A 17,379-nucleotide genomic window follows, 5' to 3' on the forward strand; every position below is an offset into this window, starting at 1 on the left:
ATGCCCCCACTTCCCTCCTAGGACCGTGATGAAGTCTGGCCCTGAGATCGTGAAGGCTGGCCTCCGTTCCTTCTTTGAGAGTGCCTCGGAGGACATTGAGAAGATGGTGGAGAACCTGCGGCTCGGCAAGGTGTCACAGGCGCGCACGCAGGTCAAGGGCGTGGGCCAGAACCTCACCTACACCACCGTGGCTCTGCTGCCGGTCCTCACCACCCTCTTCCAGCACATCGCCCAGCATCAGTTCGGAGACGATGTTATCCGTAAGGGCTGCTGATTCCAGAGGCCGGGGTGGGGCTGGGGGGTGTCAGTTCCACCAACACCATCCATCCCAGTGTGCCTGGTAGAGTCTGTGAGTGTTTCAGTGTTACGTTTATTGAGAGGTTTCATTGCTGTAAGCAAAGCGTGCATTCGGTTCAGTAAATTGTTAGGGAACAAAATGAGTTAATCAGAATATTCATTCCACAGATCTAACAAAAGACCCTCCTTCACTGTAGCTTGAGCAAGTTACATGTATATTTCTTTTAAAAAACATATTTACTTATTTATTTACTTTTGGCTGTATTGGCTTCCCAGGTGGCGCTAGTGGTAAAGGACCCACTTGCCAATGCAGGAGACATAAGAGACGCGGGTTCGATCCCTGGGTTGGGAAGATCCCCTGGAGGAGGGCATGGCAACCCACTCCAGTATTCTTGCCTGAAGGGTCCCATGGACAGAGGAGCACGGCGGGCTGCAGTCCATAGGGTCACAAGGAGTCAGACACGACTGAAACAGCTTAGCACACACATGCACATTGGGTCTTCATTGCAGCACCCGGGCTTGTCTCTAGGTGAGGTGCTCGGGCTTAGCTGTCCCTTTGTTTTACCTTTCACTTTGAGTGTAGCTTCCCAGGTGGCTCGGCGGTAAAGAATCTGCCTGCCAGTGTAGGAGACGCGGGTTTGATCCCTGGGTTGGGAAGATCCCCTGGAGAAGGAAATGGCAACCCACTCCAGTATTCTTGCCTGAAGAATCCCAGGGGCAGAGGAGCCTGGTGGGCTACAGTCCATGGGGTTGAAAAAGCGCTGGACACGACTTAGCAACTGAACCACCGCCGCTTATGATGAAGGTATCTCCAGACTTTTTGTTGAGCTCTTGAATATGAGCTGCACACACGGTGCCACCTCATCCCTAAATAGCCAGCCTGCAACACCTAGATGCTGCAGAACCTTTCCTCCTGTAACCACAACTTCAGTATCACTCTTAACCTGACCATGGTTAGATTTCCCCATTACCCTCAAAATGTCTCTGATTTGTTTTTTAACTCAGAATCCAGCAAGGTTTCTCTCACCGCATTTGGTTGTCATGTCTCTGTCGCCTCTTTTCAATCTAGAACAGTTCCCCTGCCCCCTCATGACAGGTAGGAAGTTAATCAGGTTCTTACCCTGGCCTCCTGGGGAGTGTGTGGATAACCGAGATTGAAGTCAGGATTGGATGTCTGTTTGCATATTCTGGAGACAGTGTCCAGCATTATCATCAAAGAGATCCATGACCCTTCTCCAAGGAAAGAACAGTTAGCCTTTATTGAATGTCTGCTGTGTGCCCTGTCCCAATTGCTTTCCGAGTATTAATTATAATTATATTAATTATTATAATTAATAATATTTTCCGAGTATTGTTTAATCTTCACAGCAACTCTGTAAGGAAAATACTATATTTATCCACATTTTACAGAGAGGGAAACTGAGGCCAAAACTAGTAAATTGCAGGCTGGGTCTACGGCCCCTGCTCTCCCTCTGTCATTTGGAGACAAGGGAGGGGGTTGGGGGGGACCGGACTAACCCTAACCCCACCCTTCCTCCCCCACTCAGTGGATGACGTCCAGGTCTCTTGCTACCGAACGCTGTGCAGTATCTACTCTCTGGGGACCACCAGGAACCCTTACGTGGAAAAGTAAGGAGAGAGATAGTTTGGAGCTGGGGTGGGGACTATCGGGGCTCAGGGACGTGAGGGCTCAGGAGAAGATGGGAGTGAGTGAAAAGCTGGGAGATGGTTTGTCTTCAGAAGACATGCGCACGGTGGCAACTGCAGTTCCTCAGTGTGGCCACGTGAGGGCGCTCAGAGGAAGGCCAGTGAAGGTGGTCACAGGCCCTTGGCCCAAGGATGCTAGGTTGTTCTCCGCTGGCAGGGGGCACGCAGTAACTCTGGTGGCCCACGGCAGCCAGGCATGCTGGGGGAAACTGGAGAGGGCGGCTGGCAGTGCCCAAATGGGCTCTCCTGGGCCCAGATCACCGATGGAGCAAGAGGACATTCAGGAAACCCAGGGAAATGGCCACATCGGTGGCCACTGGTGAATGGCAGCTCTGCTCCTAAGGGTTCTGGGAGAAGCATGTCTGTGGAGGACGGGACTGGGATCCAGGACTGGGCAGAGGGGGCTTGGACGCTAAGTACAGCCTTCTCTTCCAGATTGCGGCCAGCTCTGGGAGAGTGCCTGGCCCGCCTGGCAGCGGCCATGCCAGTGGCGTTCCTGGAGCCACAGCTGAATGAATACAACGCCTGCTCAGTGTACACCACCAAGTCTCCCCGGGAGCGGGCCAGTAAGTGGGGTGGGGCTGGGGCGGCCGGCAAGGGTTGTCTTCCGCCCACACGGGGTCCAAGGAAACCCATTGTGAAGGTAGTGGGGTCCAGTCTGGGCCCTGAGGTGTTGAGGATTCCCCGGCTTGCGGGCGCTTCAGATTGGGGAACCCCAGAGTTTATGGGGACACCAGTTTGTAGCACGGACACTGAGGTTGGGGCATGAGGAGTTGGCACGCCCTGACCCCACCCTGCACCCCAGTCCTGGGGCTCCCCAACAGTGTGGAGGAGATGTGTCCCGACATCCCAGTGCTGGAGCGGCTCATGGCCGACATCGGGGGGCTGGCTGAGTCGGGCGCCCGCTACACGGAGATGCCGCACGTCATCGAGATCACGCTGCCCATGCTGTGCAGTTACCTGCCCCGCTGGTGGGAGCGTGGGCCCGAGGCACCCCCACCCGCCCTACCTGCCGGGGCCCCTCCACCCTGCACAGCCGTCACCTCCGACCACCTCAACTCGCTGCTGGGGAACATCCTAAGAATCATTGTCAACAACCTGGGCATTGACGAGGCCACCTGGATGAAGCGGCTGGCTGGTGGGTCTGGCGAGTGTGCAGGTCCAGAGAACTGGGGCCAGTGTCCTGGGACTCAGGTCCCTGGATCTCAGGGAGATCTCAGGGTCTGTGGTTTTCTGGGAATGGGGAGGAGTCAGATCTCGGTTTTCTCGGGATCACAAGGCCAGAGATCATTCCCAGGAGCCTGAATCTCAGGGTCATAGAGTCCGAGATGGATGCATGGATCCTAGGAATCTTCCAGGCTGGATTTGGAATTTCTGGAGCCTTGGAAAGGGTTAGGAGCTGAGTCAGGAGGCTGAGTTCCTTATGCAAAGGGCCAGAGAACCAGGTCAAACATGGGGGTCCCTGATATGGACGTTTAGGGTTCTGAGTCCAAGGTCAAGAAATGGGATTCCTGGTTCATAAGTTCCATGTCAGGGGTTGAGTTTGGGATCAGGGCCAAACTAGAGATCAGAGATGGGGTCAGAGGCCAGAGTCAGAGGCCAGAGAAGGTAAGAAGCCAGAGGTGTTGGTCAGAAATCATGTGGTGAGCTCCAGCTGGGTAGAGACCAGGTCAGAGGTTAAAGACTGGAGTGAGATGTCATGGGCTAGGATAGGGTATTAGGTTAGGATTCACTTGTTGGGGTCAGAGGTCAAGGACCTGTGTCAGGCTAGAGGGTCACAGTTTCAGGTCAAAGGTTATGGTGGGTGGGATGAAGATTCAGGAGCTATGTCAGAGGTCACAGTCAGAGGTCAGGCATGGGATCGTAAGCCGATACTGGGGTCAGACATGAGGGTCAGGCTGGGTTCAATGTTAGTTTCTAGGTCAGAGGTACAGGTTGGAAGTCAGGGATGGGAACAGAGGTCAGGGGTGGGATCAGAGGTCATAGATGAGGTGCTGGAGTCAGCAGCCGGCCAGCAGCCCATGCGCCCCGTCTGCTCCTGCAGTGTTTGCCCAGCCCATCGTGAGCCGGGCCCGGCCGGAGCTCCTGCACTCTCACTTCATCCCCACCATCGGGCGGCTGCGCAAGCGGGCGGGGAAGGTGGTGGCCGAGGAGGAGCAGCTGCGCCTGGAGGCCAAGGCGGAGGCCGAGGAGGGCGAGCTCCTGGTGCGGGACGAGTTCTCTGTGCTCTGCAGGGATCTGTATGCCCTCTACCCGCTGCTCATCCGCTACGTGGACAACAACAGGTTAGCATGTCTCCAGCTGTCCCCCACACACCCCCCAGCCTGGCCTCTGGCTTCCCTGGACTCCCTCTGACCTCTGGCCTCCGACTTGCTATATACTTGCAATTCCCACTTCATCCCACCCCACCTCCTGACCCCCAGCCCCTGTTGCTTATGGACCAATAGAAGCCAGCCTTTGTTTGCTCCCCTTCTGCTCCTTTAAACCTCCTGAATCTGAGGCCCTGTGAAGGTTGTAGTGTTAGCCAGAAGGAGCCATATTTCCTTCCTCCATCACTGGTCTCCATCCAGACCTCGCCAGCCTAATTTGCCCCAGAAACATGAGTCTTTGTAAAGGGCAAGCTCAGATATCAATCAATTGCTAAAACATCTCCCTGAAATCAGAGGCGCCATTTAAAGTATTATTGAAGTCTTAGGTGCAGCCAGATCCAGGGCTTGAACAAGTTTCAACTCCAAGTTCCATCTTGGTTGGAAAAGATGTGAAGGTTGTACCAGGGCTTTGTAAGAAAGGGCTCATGGATTGATTAGCTATGTCTGTCCCGGGAGCAGAAGCACGTAGTAGCATGCATGCTCTATGTATCCTTGCGTGCTCATCTTTGTGCACATGAATGGGTATTGCTGCAGGATAGATTCCTAGGAGTAGGCGTGCTGGGTCAAAAAGTCTGGACGAGTAAAACGAGGTATATTCAACACAGTATGAAATTGAACAGATTGTTGTAGCATGAATCTCACAAACATCAGGTTGAATGAAAGAAACCAGAAAATTTTAAATAGAGTACATATCATATCATCTTTTTATGTAACGTTCAAGAACAAAGATAATTCATGGTCTGGAAGCCAGGATAAGGATATCTTTCAAGAAGAGGATGGGGGCACAAGGTTACTTCTGGGGACTGGAAATGTTCTTTTTTTAAAAAAAAATTATTTATTTATTTGGGTGTGCTGGTCATAGTTGTGGCATACAGGATCTTTAATTGTGGCATATGGGGTCTAGTTCCCTGACCAGGGATTGAACCCAGGCCCTCTGCATGGGGAGCATGGAGTCTTGGCCACTGGACCACCAGGCAAGTCCCTAGAAATGTTCTATTTCTTGACTTGGGTGGTGGTTACCCAAACCAAATGTGTTCACTGGACACTTTATACATATGTTATACTTCAATAAAAAAGGTTAGAGACAAAATTTTCAGAAATTGTCATTTATAATTTTTAAATCATCTGAATGGCCAGATTACCCTAGAAAGCTCTCGCTCTCCCGTTCGAGTCTCTGGGTGCCCTCCCCTGAGATGTCTCCCTGCTGCCCCCTTCCCTGGGGGTCCCTGCCCTCATCCCTCACCAGCCCCTTCCCCTGCCTGCCCAGGGCACACTGGCTGACCGAGCCCAACCCCAGCGCGGAGGAGCTGTTCAGGATGGTGGGCGAGATCTTCATCTACTGGTCCAAGTCCCACGTGAGTCCCCACCCACCGCCCCTCCTGTCTGGAACCCGAGCAGCTGCTTCCCAAAGAGGCCCTCCCCCACCCTGTCTGATCCCCAACACTGCCTCCCCCACCAGAACTTTAAGCGCGAGGAGCAGAACTTTGTGGTCCAGAATGAGATCAACAACATGTCATTTCTGACGGCCGACAACAAGAGCAAAATGGCCAAGGTGGGTACTTTGCTCTGGGAGGAGGACTTAGCCGGGAGGGAAGGGGGAACAGCCTTGGGCTTCCTAGCTGAGCCCTCCTCATCCTGCCCGCCCTCCCCGTCCTGGTCACGTTCCCTGAAGCCCTCACAGCAGCTCCTTCCCCATCCCTCTTCTGCCCCACCTCCCCCTTCTCTCAGCTCCATCCCCTTCCTCCTGTTTTTTCCCTTCCTCCCCCATTTCCCTCTTCTTTCTCCATCTCTGCCCTCCTCCCTACCTGCTTTCTCCTCCCCATCACCCAGCACCTCATCTTGCTCCATCCTCCCCACCTCCTTCTTCTACCCCAGTTTCCTCCTCTCACCTCTCCCACTTCTTTCCTCCTATTCCTTTATTCCACATCCCCACCTCCTTCCCTCTCCCCTTAGCCTTCCCTGAACTGCCCTCTAAAGGGCAAGGTCAAAAGGACAAACCCACCACCCTCAGCAAGGTCTGGAATTCCCCGGCTGGGGGATACACGTCAGGGTGGGGCAGGGGAGCTGGGGTAGGGCAGACTTGGAGGGGCCCTGGGGTTCTTGGAGGGACTGGGGTAACACTTCTTGTCTCTGTCTGCACCCTGATGCAGCAGGCGGGAGATGTACAGGTCAGCCCCACGTCTGGGACCTTCTGCATGGCTCTTGGCTAATACCCTCTACCCACCCGCCCCCAACCCCAGCCTCTGCTTTGCCTCCAGAAAACCCTTCCCCTGTTCCTTGCCTCTCAGCCTTGGCTTTCAGCCCCATCCTCTTTCTCTTGCTCCACCCCTCCTCCCACTAACCGTTCCCTTCCCGACCCTCAACTGTTGGTAGTTGTTTTTTTTAACTGTTATTAAAAAATAAAAATAAAAACTCTCCTCTCAGCTTTCCCCAAAGCTTCAAAGCATCGTGGACTGAGGTTCTAGGGAATGGGGATGGGGGTGCAAAAGGCACGTGCATGGTTGGGTTTAAGGCCTGGATTTGGGAATTAGACCGACTCAGGTTAGAATCCTGCTTCTTGGCAGTGTGATGTTGGTCAAGTGTCTTACCCTTTTGAGCCTTAGAAGGCATCTGGTCGGTGGCCCCCGGCCCCAGAGCTCTGTGAGGACCCAGTGAGACGCCGCATGTGCTGGCACACGGGTCACACTCTGTATCACGAGCTGGCGTGGATGTGGCTCTGGCTGAAGCTTGCCACTGGGGCTTTTCATTGGCATGACTGGGGTGGCCCTGGCCGTGGGTCTGCACCCGAGGCTCCAGAACACGGCTGTGGGACTCTGTGCCCCGTGTTTCTGCTTCCAGATCTTTCTGGACCTGTCTTCTCTCTTGTATCTTCTGTCTTCCTGTCTCCTTGTTCATCTTAGCCTCTCAGTCCCTCTCTCGATCTCTTTCTTTCCACTTCTCTTGTCTCTTGGGACTCTTTCCTGTTCTGCATCTTCATTTCATTTTCAGGAACTCTGTCTGGGGCTCTGAGGTGGGGGTTGTAGGTGTATTGTAGAGGAAGGAGGGGTGTCCTAGTGAAAGTTCTGAGGGGATTCTGGGAGAAGAATCCAGAGGTTGTGGAAGCCTGGAATTGGGGGAAATCTGGAAGGATTTGGGATAGAAGCTGGGAATCTGGGATAGAAGCTTTGGTCTGTGAGACTCTGGGGTCAGGGCTCAGGATCTGAAATGAAAGATCAGCAAGGTCTGGGGTGCAAACTGAGGCAGGCTCTGGGATCAGGGAGGGTCTGCCTAACATTCAGGTGAGGGGCTGGAGTGTGGACAGTGGTGGCAGGTTGGGACTGGGGCAGAGGCCAGGCTGGGACTCAAACTGGCACTAAGCCCCGTGTTCCCACAGTCGGGTGGCTCGGACCAGGAACGCACCAAGAAGAAGCGCCGGGGTGACCGGTACTCCGTGCAGACGTCGCTGATTGTGGCCACGCTCAAGAAGATGCTGCCCATCGGCTTGAACATGTGTGCCCCCACTGACCAGGAGCTCATCACACTGGCCAAGACCCGCTATGCCCTGGTGCCTGCTCAGCCCCTTTCTGGGAACTGCCAGGGTCCAGCTCAGCACCCTACTGAGCCCCACTCAGCACCCCACTCAGCACCCCTACTAAACCCCCGTGATCCCCCAGGGGCCTTCCCTAGGACCTTCCTAAGTCCTTCTCCAGGACCCTGAGGGCTCACTGGGCCCTCTAGAATGCCCTGAACCTTCCCACAGGATGCTGAGGGCCCCACTTGGGATGTTGTCAGAGCTCTGGATCCTAAGGACCCTAACTGGGACCCCCCTGGAACCCAGGAAGGCCACTAAGATCCCCCTAGGACCCAAAGACCACATCAAACCTTCGGGAACCCCACTGAACACCAATGCCACCTCTGCCAAACTTGCTAGAATCCTGAGGATCCCACCTGAGACACCTTAAGCCCCCTTGAGACTCTTTCAAGTCCTCTGCCAGGACCTGCCCAAGTCCCTTGGGACCCACAGAGCCCCTCATGATCCCACTGGCCCTCCTCTGAACCTCTGGATTCCCACTGGGCTCTCCACCTCACTCTCTCTTTTCCTCAGGACCCTGTGGATCTCTCCCCGTGGAGTCTGTTAACACCCAACTGAGCCCCAAAGACTCTTAGGGACCCAGTGAGCACCCTGTGACCCTAAGTAGCCTCCAGGATCTTAATGACTTCTTCCCTAGGCTCAGAGAGAGACTGAGACCCCTTCTAAGCCCTCTGGGACCCCAAAGAGGCTCCTGGGGCCGCTTTTATCCATTTTATGGGAACTACCCCCTAGATCCTTTTCAGCCTCAGGGACCCAAGAAGTCCTCCCAGGATCCTGCCCCAAGACCCTTAGAACCTCCCCCAGGACCCTGCTAAGCACCCTGAGGATCTACTAATCCCCAGGACCCTGAAGACCACTGATTCTCCACTGATATCACAAGCATTTCCTTTCCCAGAACCCTAAAGCCTCCTTCCCTCAGGACCTCAAGCTTTTCCTAGGACCTGTTGAGGTCTGCTGGACCTGTTGAGGCCTGCTGAAATCCCAAAGAGCCCTCCGGGGCCCTTCTGACCCCTTAACTTGGTTCTTGAGCACCCCCTCTCCTGGGATCCTAAAGAACCTCCACCCTACTGATCCTTCCTTTAGTGTCTGTGTGAACCCCACCAGTGACAAGTGATTTGCCTGACCCTCTTGACCTCTGATGACCTTGCTGTCTCTTATAATCCCCCTCACCTACCTCTGATTTTCAAAAACCCCCTGCCCATCTCCCACTTACTCCCAGCCCCACTCTGACCCTCTTCTGACCTCCTTTTCTGACCTTTGAGGATATATTCATGTCAACTCCTACCTCCTCTCATACCCCAACGAGGCCCCTCTAATCCTGATTCTTCAAGGTGCCTTCAGTGGCCACTCGGACTCCTCTCTGACCATTCCTGACCTCTGGATCCTTTTCATTTCTCTTGAATCCTCTCTTGGATCTTGGGGTGGTGGGGCTAGAGGGGAGAGGGTTGTAGGACAAGGAGGATGCTGGGCCCTCCGGAGTGACCCAGCCTGGCTTGTCTCTCCAGAAAGACACAGATGAGGAGGTCCGGGAATATCTGCAAAACAACCTTCACCTTCAGGGAAAGGTACGCCTCTGCCTCCTCAGTCTGCAACTGAAAGGGGCGCGTCAGGATAATAGCAACAGCCACAGCCAGCTTTTGAGCCCTTACATCGGTGCCAGGCATCAAAAGAAGGACCTTAACTCATACTCAGTCCCTCAGTGAATCATCATGGCATTGAATCGTGGGGCGGGGGCGGGGCCCTCCGAGAAGCCCGGCTGAGGGAGGAGGGAGCGCGCAGGGGAGAGGCCTCATGCCGGACGATCTTCCTCCTCTCAGGTCGAAGGCTCCCCTTCTCTGCGGTGGCAGATGGCCCTGTACCGGGGCCTCCCGGGCCGCGAGGAGGACGCTGACGATCCGGAGAAAATCGTGCGCAGAGTCCAGGAAGTGTCCGCTGTGCTCTACCATTTGGAGCAGGTGTCTTACTGCTGAGTGGTCAAAACTTGGTCTCTGGGCGGGGCCTGGGGCGGGCTTTGAGCCTGTGGGCGGGGCCTGCGGGTGAACCGCTAGCCTCTGGGCGGGGCAAGGGGCGGGTCTTGAATCCTGTAGGTGATGGGCCTTGAATTTTACAACGAGACTTAGAATGGAGGGTTTGATATGGGAATCAGACCTGGTGCGCAATCTTGGGCCTAGGGACAGCGCCGGGGCAGAACTTTGGGTCTGAGAGTCAGGCCCGGTGGAGACGCCTTGACTCTGTGGGCAAGACCTTGGGCGGGTCTTGAGATTGGGGCGGGGCCTAAGGGGGCGGTCCTGAGTCCGTGGGCGGGGCCTATGAGGGAACTAATTGGTCTGCAAGCCGAGAATAGGTCAGAACTTTGACTCTATTGGCGGAGCCAGGGTGTTCCTTCGGCCCTGTGAATCGTCCTGAATTTGGACTGGGCACAGATGGGCATTTTCATTCGGAGCTGGAAGTGGGAATCAGACCAGGGGCAGAATCTGGAGCCATGACACATAATCCCGCCATCAGATCGAGCACCCTTACAAGTCCAAGAAGGCCGTGTGGCACAAGCTCTTGTCAAAGCAGCGCCGGAGGGCAGTAGTCGCCTGTTTCCGCATGACCCCCCTGTACAACCTGCCCACGTAAGACACCCCGCCTCCAATGGGGGAAGGGAGCCTAAGCCTCCTTGAAGAATGGGTGGGTGAGGAGGAGAGAGGATGGGGTGCGCACCCAGTGGGGTCTTGCGAAATGGTTAGGGGAGGCGGGCTAGGGACGTGCATGGGGAAATCTTGCTGACGCCTCGAATCTTCCCCTGCGAAGGCACCGGGCCTGTAATATGTTTCTGGAGAGCTACAAGGCGGCGTGGATCCTGACGGAAGACCACAGTTTTGAGGACCGCATGATAGATGACCTTTCAGTGAGCTGGGGCCTGCCTGGGAGTGTGGGGGCAGATGGGTAGGGCTGGGGCCCACCTCCAGGGGTCACCCTTCACACTGAGCGGTGTGGGAGCAGGGGCCCGTGGCTTGGGCAGAACCAGGGGAGGGTGCAGGATGTGGGAGAAGAGAATAAAAACAGTCTAACAGGGCTTAATGGGAGACAGGTGGGGACTCTGGAAGCCCCTACCCAAAGCCCCACTCTTCCCTCCAGAAAGCTGGGGAGCAGGAGGAGGAGGAGGAGGAAGTGGAGGAGAAGAAGCCAGACCCCCTGCACCAGTTGGTCCTGCACTTCAGCCGCACCGCCCTGACTGAAAAGAGGTGAGACCCTTCCTGGGTCCCCAAGAGGGACCCACTACCTCTCCCCACCCCAATCCTTGCTCCTCAAGAGAGAACCTGTGTGTCCTGGGAAGGGGGGACACCCACAGCTGATCCTTTAATGTCATTTAACTGGAACAAGCAGAGTTGCCTTGTACCGCTGTGCAGACTGGGCACTTCACAGGGACATCTCTTCTGAAGGGTTCACATCACACGCAATATCAATTTAGGCTTATTCTAGAAGAAAATGTCTTGTTCACATAAAATCAGTATATTGCAGTATATTATACGGGTGAGGTCAGTATATTGTGATGCATTTCCAACAGATGGCAGTGAGGAACAGGGCACTTCTAATTCAGACAAAAGCTTCATATGAGCCAATGGCAGTCCTGGGAATAAATAGCAGTAATAAGGGCACTGCTGCTAACGGTAACAATAGGCAGTATTTATCAAATGCTTTTCATGTGTCAGGCATCATGTTAAAACACTTGACAGTGAGATCCTCTCACTTCATCTTCACACTAGGAGATAGATATTATTATCAACTTTGTGTGTGTGTGGATGAGAAAATGAGGCACAGAGATTTGTTTTTCTCACCAAGTCAGGAGATAGAGAGTCCTGGGCTGGGCAGTGGCATAGTGACACTGACCGAGACCCTGGCTCAATCAGGATTTCTGCCCTGCCATTCTAAGCTGTTGCCTCATAGCTACAGAATGGATGCTGAACCTCCAGACATCATGACTACATGTCAGACAGAAAGGAGAAAGGCTTTCCTCTAAGGAAAACTCAAATCTTTTTAGCCAAGGAACGCTCTCCATGGGGGGCTTAGGCACATGGCCCGTTGGCTAGAACTCTGACATCAGGCTACCACCAGCTGTGAGGGAGACTGGAAAGCCAAGTGTTCTGTTTTCTATTCTCTGGGAAAGCAGTGACTCTGGAGTTAGACTCTTCAGGTTTGAATTCCAGTGTAGACTTTGTGACATTGGCCAAGAAAATTATTTGTGCCTCAGCTTCCTCATCTGTATAATGGGACTAGTCATATAGTCGACCCTTGAACAATGCAGGGGTTAGGCGCACTGATGCTGAAGCTGAAGCTCCAGTACTCTGACCACTTGATGTGAAGAGCTGACTCATTGGAAAAGACCATGATATGGGAAAGATTGAAGACAAAAGGAGAAGAGGGTGGCAAAGGATGAGATGGCTAAACAGCATCACCAACTCAATGGACGTGAATTTGAGCAAACTCCAGGAGATAGTGAAGGACAGGGAAACCTGGTGTGCTGCAGTCCATGGGGTCTCTTAAGAATCGGACACAACTTAGTGGCTGAACAACAACAAAGGGGAACTAACCCTTCACACATTTAAAAATTCATGTATAACCTTATAGTTGGCCCTCCATATCCATGGTTCTCCATCCATGGATTCAACCAACCATGGATCATGTAGTACTTTAGTAGTATTTATTGAGGGGAAAAGACCCCACATATAAGTGGACTCATGCAGTTCAAACCTGTATTGTTCAAAGGTCAACTCTATATCTACTTAGTTGGATTATTATGAGAATTAATGTTATTATGTACCAACACTTAGAATAGAGACCAACCTAGAGGAAACTCAATGGGTGTTGGCCATTACTTCTCCTATCTTTAGTATTATAGAGGAGATGCAAGGAAGTGGTTAATCATAGTTGTCAGGTAAGCCAACCAGTTGTCAGGTGGCAAGATAGCCCCAGAAGCTCCAGGGTTCCATCACACCATCACAACAATCCCAGTGGAAAAGGAGCACTTCTATCAATAGCTTCAGCAAAACTCCCAGAATGAATTCCATTGGACCAGCGTGGATCACATGACCATCTCTTACTTATTATTGTAGTCAAGCAGATAGAAGGTAGCAATTGGCTCAGCCTTGATCACATGCCCAGTCTGGCAATGGAGAGCCTACCCCATCGGCACCACACAGCCTGAGAATGGGGAGGACTGACTTTCCAAAGGAAATCTGGAGGCACTTATAAGATGGAGTTCCTCCATACTGGGTCCTGACTGTCTCCCCACTTACTTCCTCAGCAAACTGGATGAAGATTACTTGTATATAGCGTATGCTGATATCATGGCTAAGGTGAGGCCCTGCCTCCATCTGGGGCAGGTTCCCTTCCCTCCTCTGCCCCCCAGCTGCAATGCCTGTCCACTGAAAGGGCTGGGACTGGACTGGGATATCTTTTCTGTTCACCATCATCTCTAACTGATGCCCCGTCCCCAGAGCTGCCACCTGGAGGAAGGAGGGGAGAACGGCGAAGCTGTAGAAGAGGAGGTTGAGGTTTCCTTCGAGGTAGGTGGGATCAAGTAGTTCCAGAAGAAAGGGGTGGGAACCCTGACTCCATCATGCCCCATTCATTCAGCGTGTGTTCACAGAGCAATGCTGTGGGCCCAGCCCTGGGCTGGGTGATGTTGGGTACACAGCCGTGACCAAGCCAGTCCACTGGGGAGACAGCTACATCAGGCAGACAATAACAGCATCGAGTATCCATGGTGGTGATGAGGGGAGCTAGGCAAAATAGTCCTGGCAGGAAGAAGGAGGCACAAGCAGTGGGATCAGGGTGGGAGAAACCAGGGAAGTTCAGGGGGTCATGGGGACCATGGCGAGACACCTGATCCAGCCTGGGGGGAAGGGCTTCAGGGAAGGCTTCTCAGAGGAAGGGATGTCCGCAGAGAAGGATAAAAGAAATGTGCCAGTTGAAGAAAAAAGAGGAAGGTGTTCCAGGTAGGGGCACAGCATAAGCAAAGGTCAGACAGTGAGACAGCAGTAAATGCAATGAGCCCATCCTTTCATTCATTAAGGTGATCAGCAAGCATTTCCCCGAGTTTCTCAACCTTGTTTGTGTCAGGGTCCCCTTGGGCATCTGGCGAATCTTTTCTTAGGATCATGTATTTATGTTTAGAAAATATTTATTTGGCTGCATTGTGTGTTAGTTGTGGCTTGAGGGATCTTTGTTGGGTCATGTAGGGTCTTTCATTGCAATGCATGGACTCTCTAGTTGTGGCTCAGTAGTTGAAGCACTCGGGCCCCAGAGCACATGGGCCTCAGTAGTTTCGACACCCAGGCTCTCTGGTTGTGGCTCAGGCTCAGTTGTGGCCTGTGCGCTTAGTTGCTTCACAGCATGTGGGATCTTAGTTCCCTAACCAGGGACTGAACCCATGTCCCCTGCATTGCAAGGAGGATTCTTAACCACTGGACCACCAGCAAAGTCCCTCAGAATAATGTATCTAAGTGTACAAAATGAATTCATAGCAGAAGAAATGAGATATTAAAATAGTTACTAAAATATTATTTTAAAATTTTGTGATACAGTAATATCTGTACCTGTTTATGAATCTACCAAATAACAAGAACTAACAGTGGATCCAGTAGCTACTGTAATTGATAAGTGGTGGTGAACCTAAGTGACATTTCAAGATGTCTTCAAAAATAATGTGGTATACAAACATCTATGATTCTGATGGATGACACAACCACAGATTCTGCTACCATTGCCATGACTTATGACCTCATCTATAGTGGAAGGAAATGCTACATTTCAGCCAGAGGCTGGGAAACACAAACATAGACCTTCCCCCCGCCATCCGCGTTCACAGATCCCTGGGATTTTATCCATTGACTCCTTGAAGGTGTGTGGGGCCATGTTATGACCACTCCAGGCCCAGTCCTGTGCTCAGTGCAGGAGACAAATCACAGATCTAAATCCCAGGGGACAGAGGAGCTTACAGTTGAAGGAATGAGCCAGGGGATGTGGCTGGATCAGGAAGAGCAAGGGTGAGGGCAAGGCTGTGAGGGGGAGAGGCTGGGCTGGTGGGCCTGGATTCACTCGGCAATGTGGGCCGGGCTCTGCTGCAGGAAAAAGAGATGGAGAAGCAGCGTCTCCTGTACCAGCAGGCGCGGCTGCACACCCGGGGGGCTGCAGAGATGGTGCTGCAGATGATCAGCGCCTGCAAAGGTGCCCTCCATGTGCATTTGGCTCCCCCCCGCCCCGAGTACACCCGTCCTGTCCCAGCCCGCCCAGCCCCTCTGGACCCAGCAGGCACACTCTCCCACCCCTCCTGCATGTGGTTTGCCCTCTTGTCTTGCAATTTCTCACTAATTCCTTCAATCCTGATCACCCCTGCCCACACACCCTTGCACACTCCTCTGATCAACCTTGCACACTCCTCTGCCCAGTTCTCTGACATTCCCCCCGGGGTGGCTGTTTTCTGGTGGGCGGAGAGCACTGATTCCAAATTGAGCAGACCACTGTTTGCCCCCTGCTGTGCCCCCCTGCAACCCGTTCCCCCCAGGAGAGACAGGCGCCATGGTGTCCTCCACCCTGAAGCTGGGCATCTCGATCCTAAACGGAGGCAATGCTGATGTGCAGCAGGTAACGAGTGAAGGGACTTGGGTGGGCTAAGAGGGCTGGGAGGTTCCTGTGTGACTCCCAGGTCCCTCCCACCCTTCTGCAGAAAATGCTGGATTACCTGAAGGACAAGAAGGAAGTTGGCTTCTTCCAGAGTATCCAGGCACTGATGCAAACCTGCAGGTGGGCTCTAGTGCACATATTATTTAAAAAAAATAATGTTATCTCCTTATCTTTGGCTGTGTTGGGTCTTTGTTGCTGCACAAGCGTTTCTCTAGTTGTGACAAGCAGGGGCTACTCTCTAGTGGCGATGCGTGGGCATCTGACTGTGGTGGCTTCTCTTGTTGCCGAGCACGGGGCCCTAGGGCCTGTGGGCTCCAGCAGTCGGAGCACATGGGCTCAGTAGTTGTGGCACACGGACTTAGTTGCCCCAAGGCATGTGGGACCTTCCTGGATCAGGGATCCAACCCATATCTCCTGCATTGGCAGGCAGATTATTAACCACTGGATCACCCCACTGAGCCAACAGGGAAGCCCCCCTAGTGCACATCTTTCATTAAGCTGAGTCCCCAGTCCTGGTACCACCTCCAGTTCTAGTTCTGTTCTCTCGGTTCCAGGAACAGAGACCCACTCAGGCCAGCTCAGATAACAGGGAGTTTATTATAAGGAGTCACATGGAACAATAAAGGAGGCAAAATGCCGCAGACTTTAAGAATGAGTTATGTTAAGGATCCAGATAGCTGGAAGGTAGTTGAGACTTCAGGGGCACTCAGGCAGCAGGGACTTGGGGCTCTTTCTGATGACCCCTGTTCCTGTGGCTCCAGTGCTGTCTACTTTCGCTCTCCTCTTGTGGTTGACTGCCTTTCACTGCCTCTCTGAAGCTTTTGCTAATTGATGGTTTCTGTTTCCTTCTGATTTCAGCTTTTATGTATTTCATCCTTGCCCCACCTTACCCCACAGCTGCTACTGCATAGCTTCTATCAACTCTTAGTTTCTGCTTCCTCTCGATTTCAGCTTACTCTTTCTACCACGTCCCCCCATCATGGGGAGGGCTGCCAGGCTCTGGAATAGAGGAGGGCAGAGGCCTCAGCGCATCTTCACCGTTTTTCCTTTCTTTCCCTCAGTGTCCTGGATCTCAATGCCTTCGAGAGACAGAACAAGGCAGAGGGGCTGGGCATGGTGAATGAGGATGGAACTGGTGAGGCCCTTTTGGGCTTCCCTCTCCCTGGGGCATCCCCTTCCTTCAGGATCTACTCCCTCCCCCAGCATTGCCCAGAGCTCCCTTGTCGCCCACACACCCTCCCTCCCCAAGAGCATCCTCAGGTTCCCCCTCCTGCAGTGGTCCCAGTCCTGCCCTGCTCCCATTCCTCCAGAGTCTCCCTCCCCCTGGTCCCACCCTTGGGTGTCCTTCTGTGTTCTCTCACCCATCGCCACATGGATCCCACCCTCCACATGCCCCAAGTCTCCAGCCCGGGTTGCTGTTCTCTCATTAATGTCCCTAATCCGGTTAATTGAGTCTCCTCTTTGCTGTGTTTTGACGTGTCTAACCTTTCTGCCCTGATCCTTGCCTCCTGCCTCTCAATCTCTACCTGTCCATCTCTCTTTCTCTTCCCTCTTCTTTCTTCCATTCTGCTTTCACCATCTTCTTGTTCTCTTCTTTGCTTCCTTGCTCCTTTTTGCTCTTTATCTCTATGGGTTGTTTCTCTCTCTATGTCTTCAATCCTGACCATATCACTGTGTGTTTTTTTTCCTGTCTCTCTGTCTCCTTCTGTCTTTCTTTTTCCTTCTTTTTCTTCTGCTTCTTCCTCTCATCCTGTTGGCTGCCTC

At 53.1% G+C, this 17,379-nt stretch overlaps 1 protein-coding gene across 4 annotated transcripts in view; it reads left to right on the top strand.

Annotated features, from left to right (window-relative positions):
• Positions 1–17,379, top strand: part of RYR1 (ryanodine receptor 1) — a 126,705-nt gene that overhangs the window by 65,694 nt on the left and 43,632 nt on the right. For 2 of the 4 annotated variants that reach the window (XM_018062343.1, XM_018062345.1), the window contains exons 63-82: positions 22–260; positions 1,845–1,926; positions 2,440–2,570; positions 2,810–3,142; positions 4,049–4,289; positions 5,641–5,728; positions 5,833–5,925; positions 6,527–6,541; positions 7,747–7,917; positions 9,450–9,509; positions 9,762–9,899; positions 10,450–10,562; positions 10,741–10,837; positions 11,068–11,174; positions 13,235–13,286; positions 13,428–13,496; positions 15,060–15,159; positions 15,497–15,576; positions 15,659–15,735; positions 16,677–16,750. In XM_018062343.1, the coding sequence (XP_017917832.1) occupies positions 22–260; positions 1,845–1,926; positions 2,440–2,570; positions 2,810–3,142; positions 4,049–4,289; positions 5,641–5,728; positions 5,833–5,925; positions 6,527–6,541; positions 7,747–7,917; positions 9,450–9,509; positions 9,762–9,899; positions 10,450–10,562; positions 10,741–10,837; positions 11,068–11,174; positions 13,235–13,286; positions 13,428–13,496; positions 15,060–15,159; positions 15,497–15,576; positions 15,659–15,735; positions 16,677–16,750 (2,360 nt within the window). The remainder of the gene's footprint in view (positions 1–21; positions 261–1,844; positions 1,927–2,439; positions 2,571–2,809; positions 3,143–4,048; positions 4,290–5,640; positions 5,729–5,832; positions 5,926–6,526; positions 6,542–7,746; positions 7,918–9,449; positions 9,510–9,761; positions 9,900–10,449; positions 10,563–10,740; positions 10,838–11,067; positions 11,175–13,234; positions 13,287–13,427; positions 13,497–15,059; positions 15,160–15,496; positions 15,577–15,658; positions 15,736–16,676; positions 16,751–17,379) is intronic. The other 2 variants (XM_018062344.1, XM_018062346.1) reach the window with 1 other exon arrangement.

Source organism: Capra hircus, chromosome 18, assembly GCF_001704415.2.
Source record: "Capra hircus breed San Clemente chromosome 18, ASM170441v1, whole genome shotgun sequence".
NCBI classification, from domain to species: Eukaryota; Metazoa; Chordata; class Mammalia; order Artiodactyla; family Bovidae; genus Capra; species Capra hircus.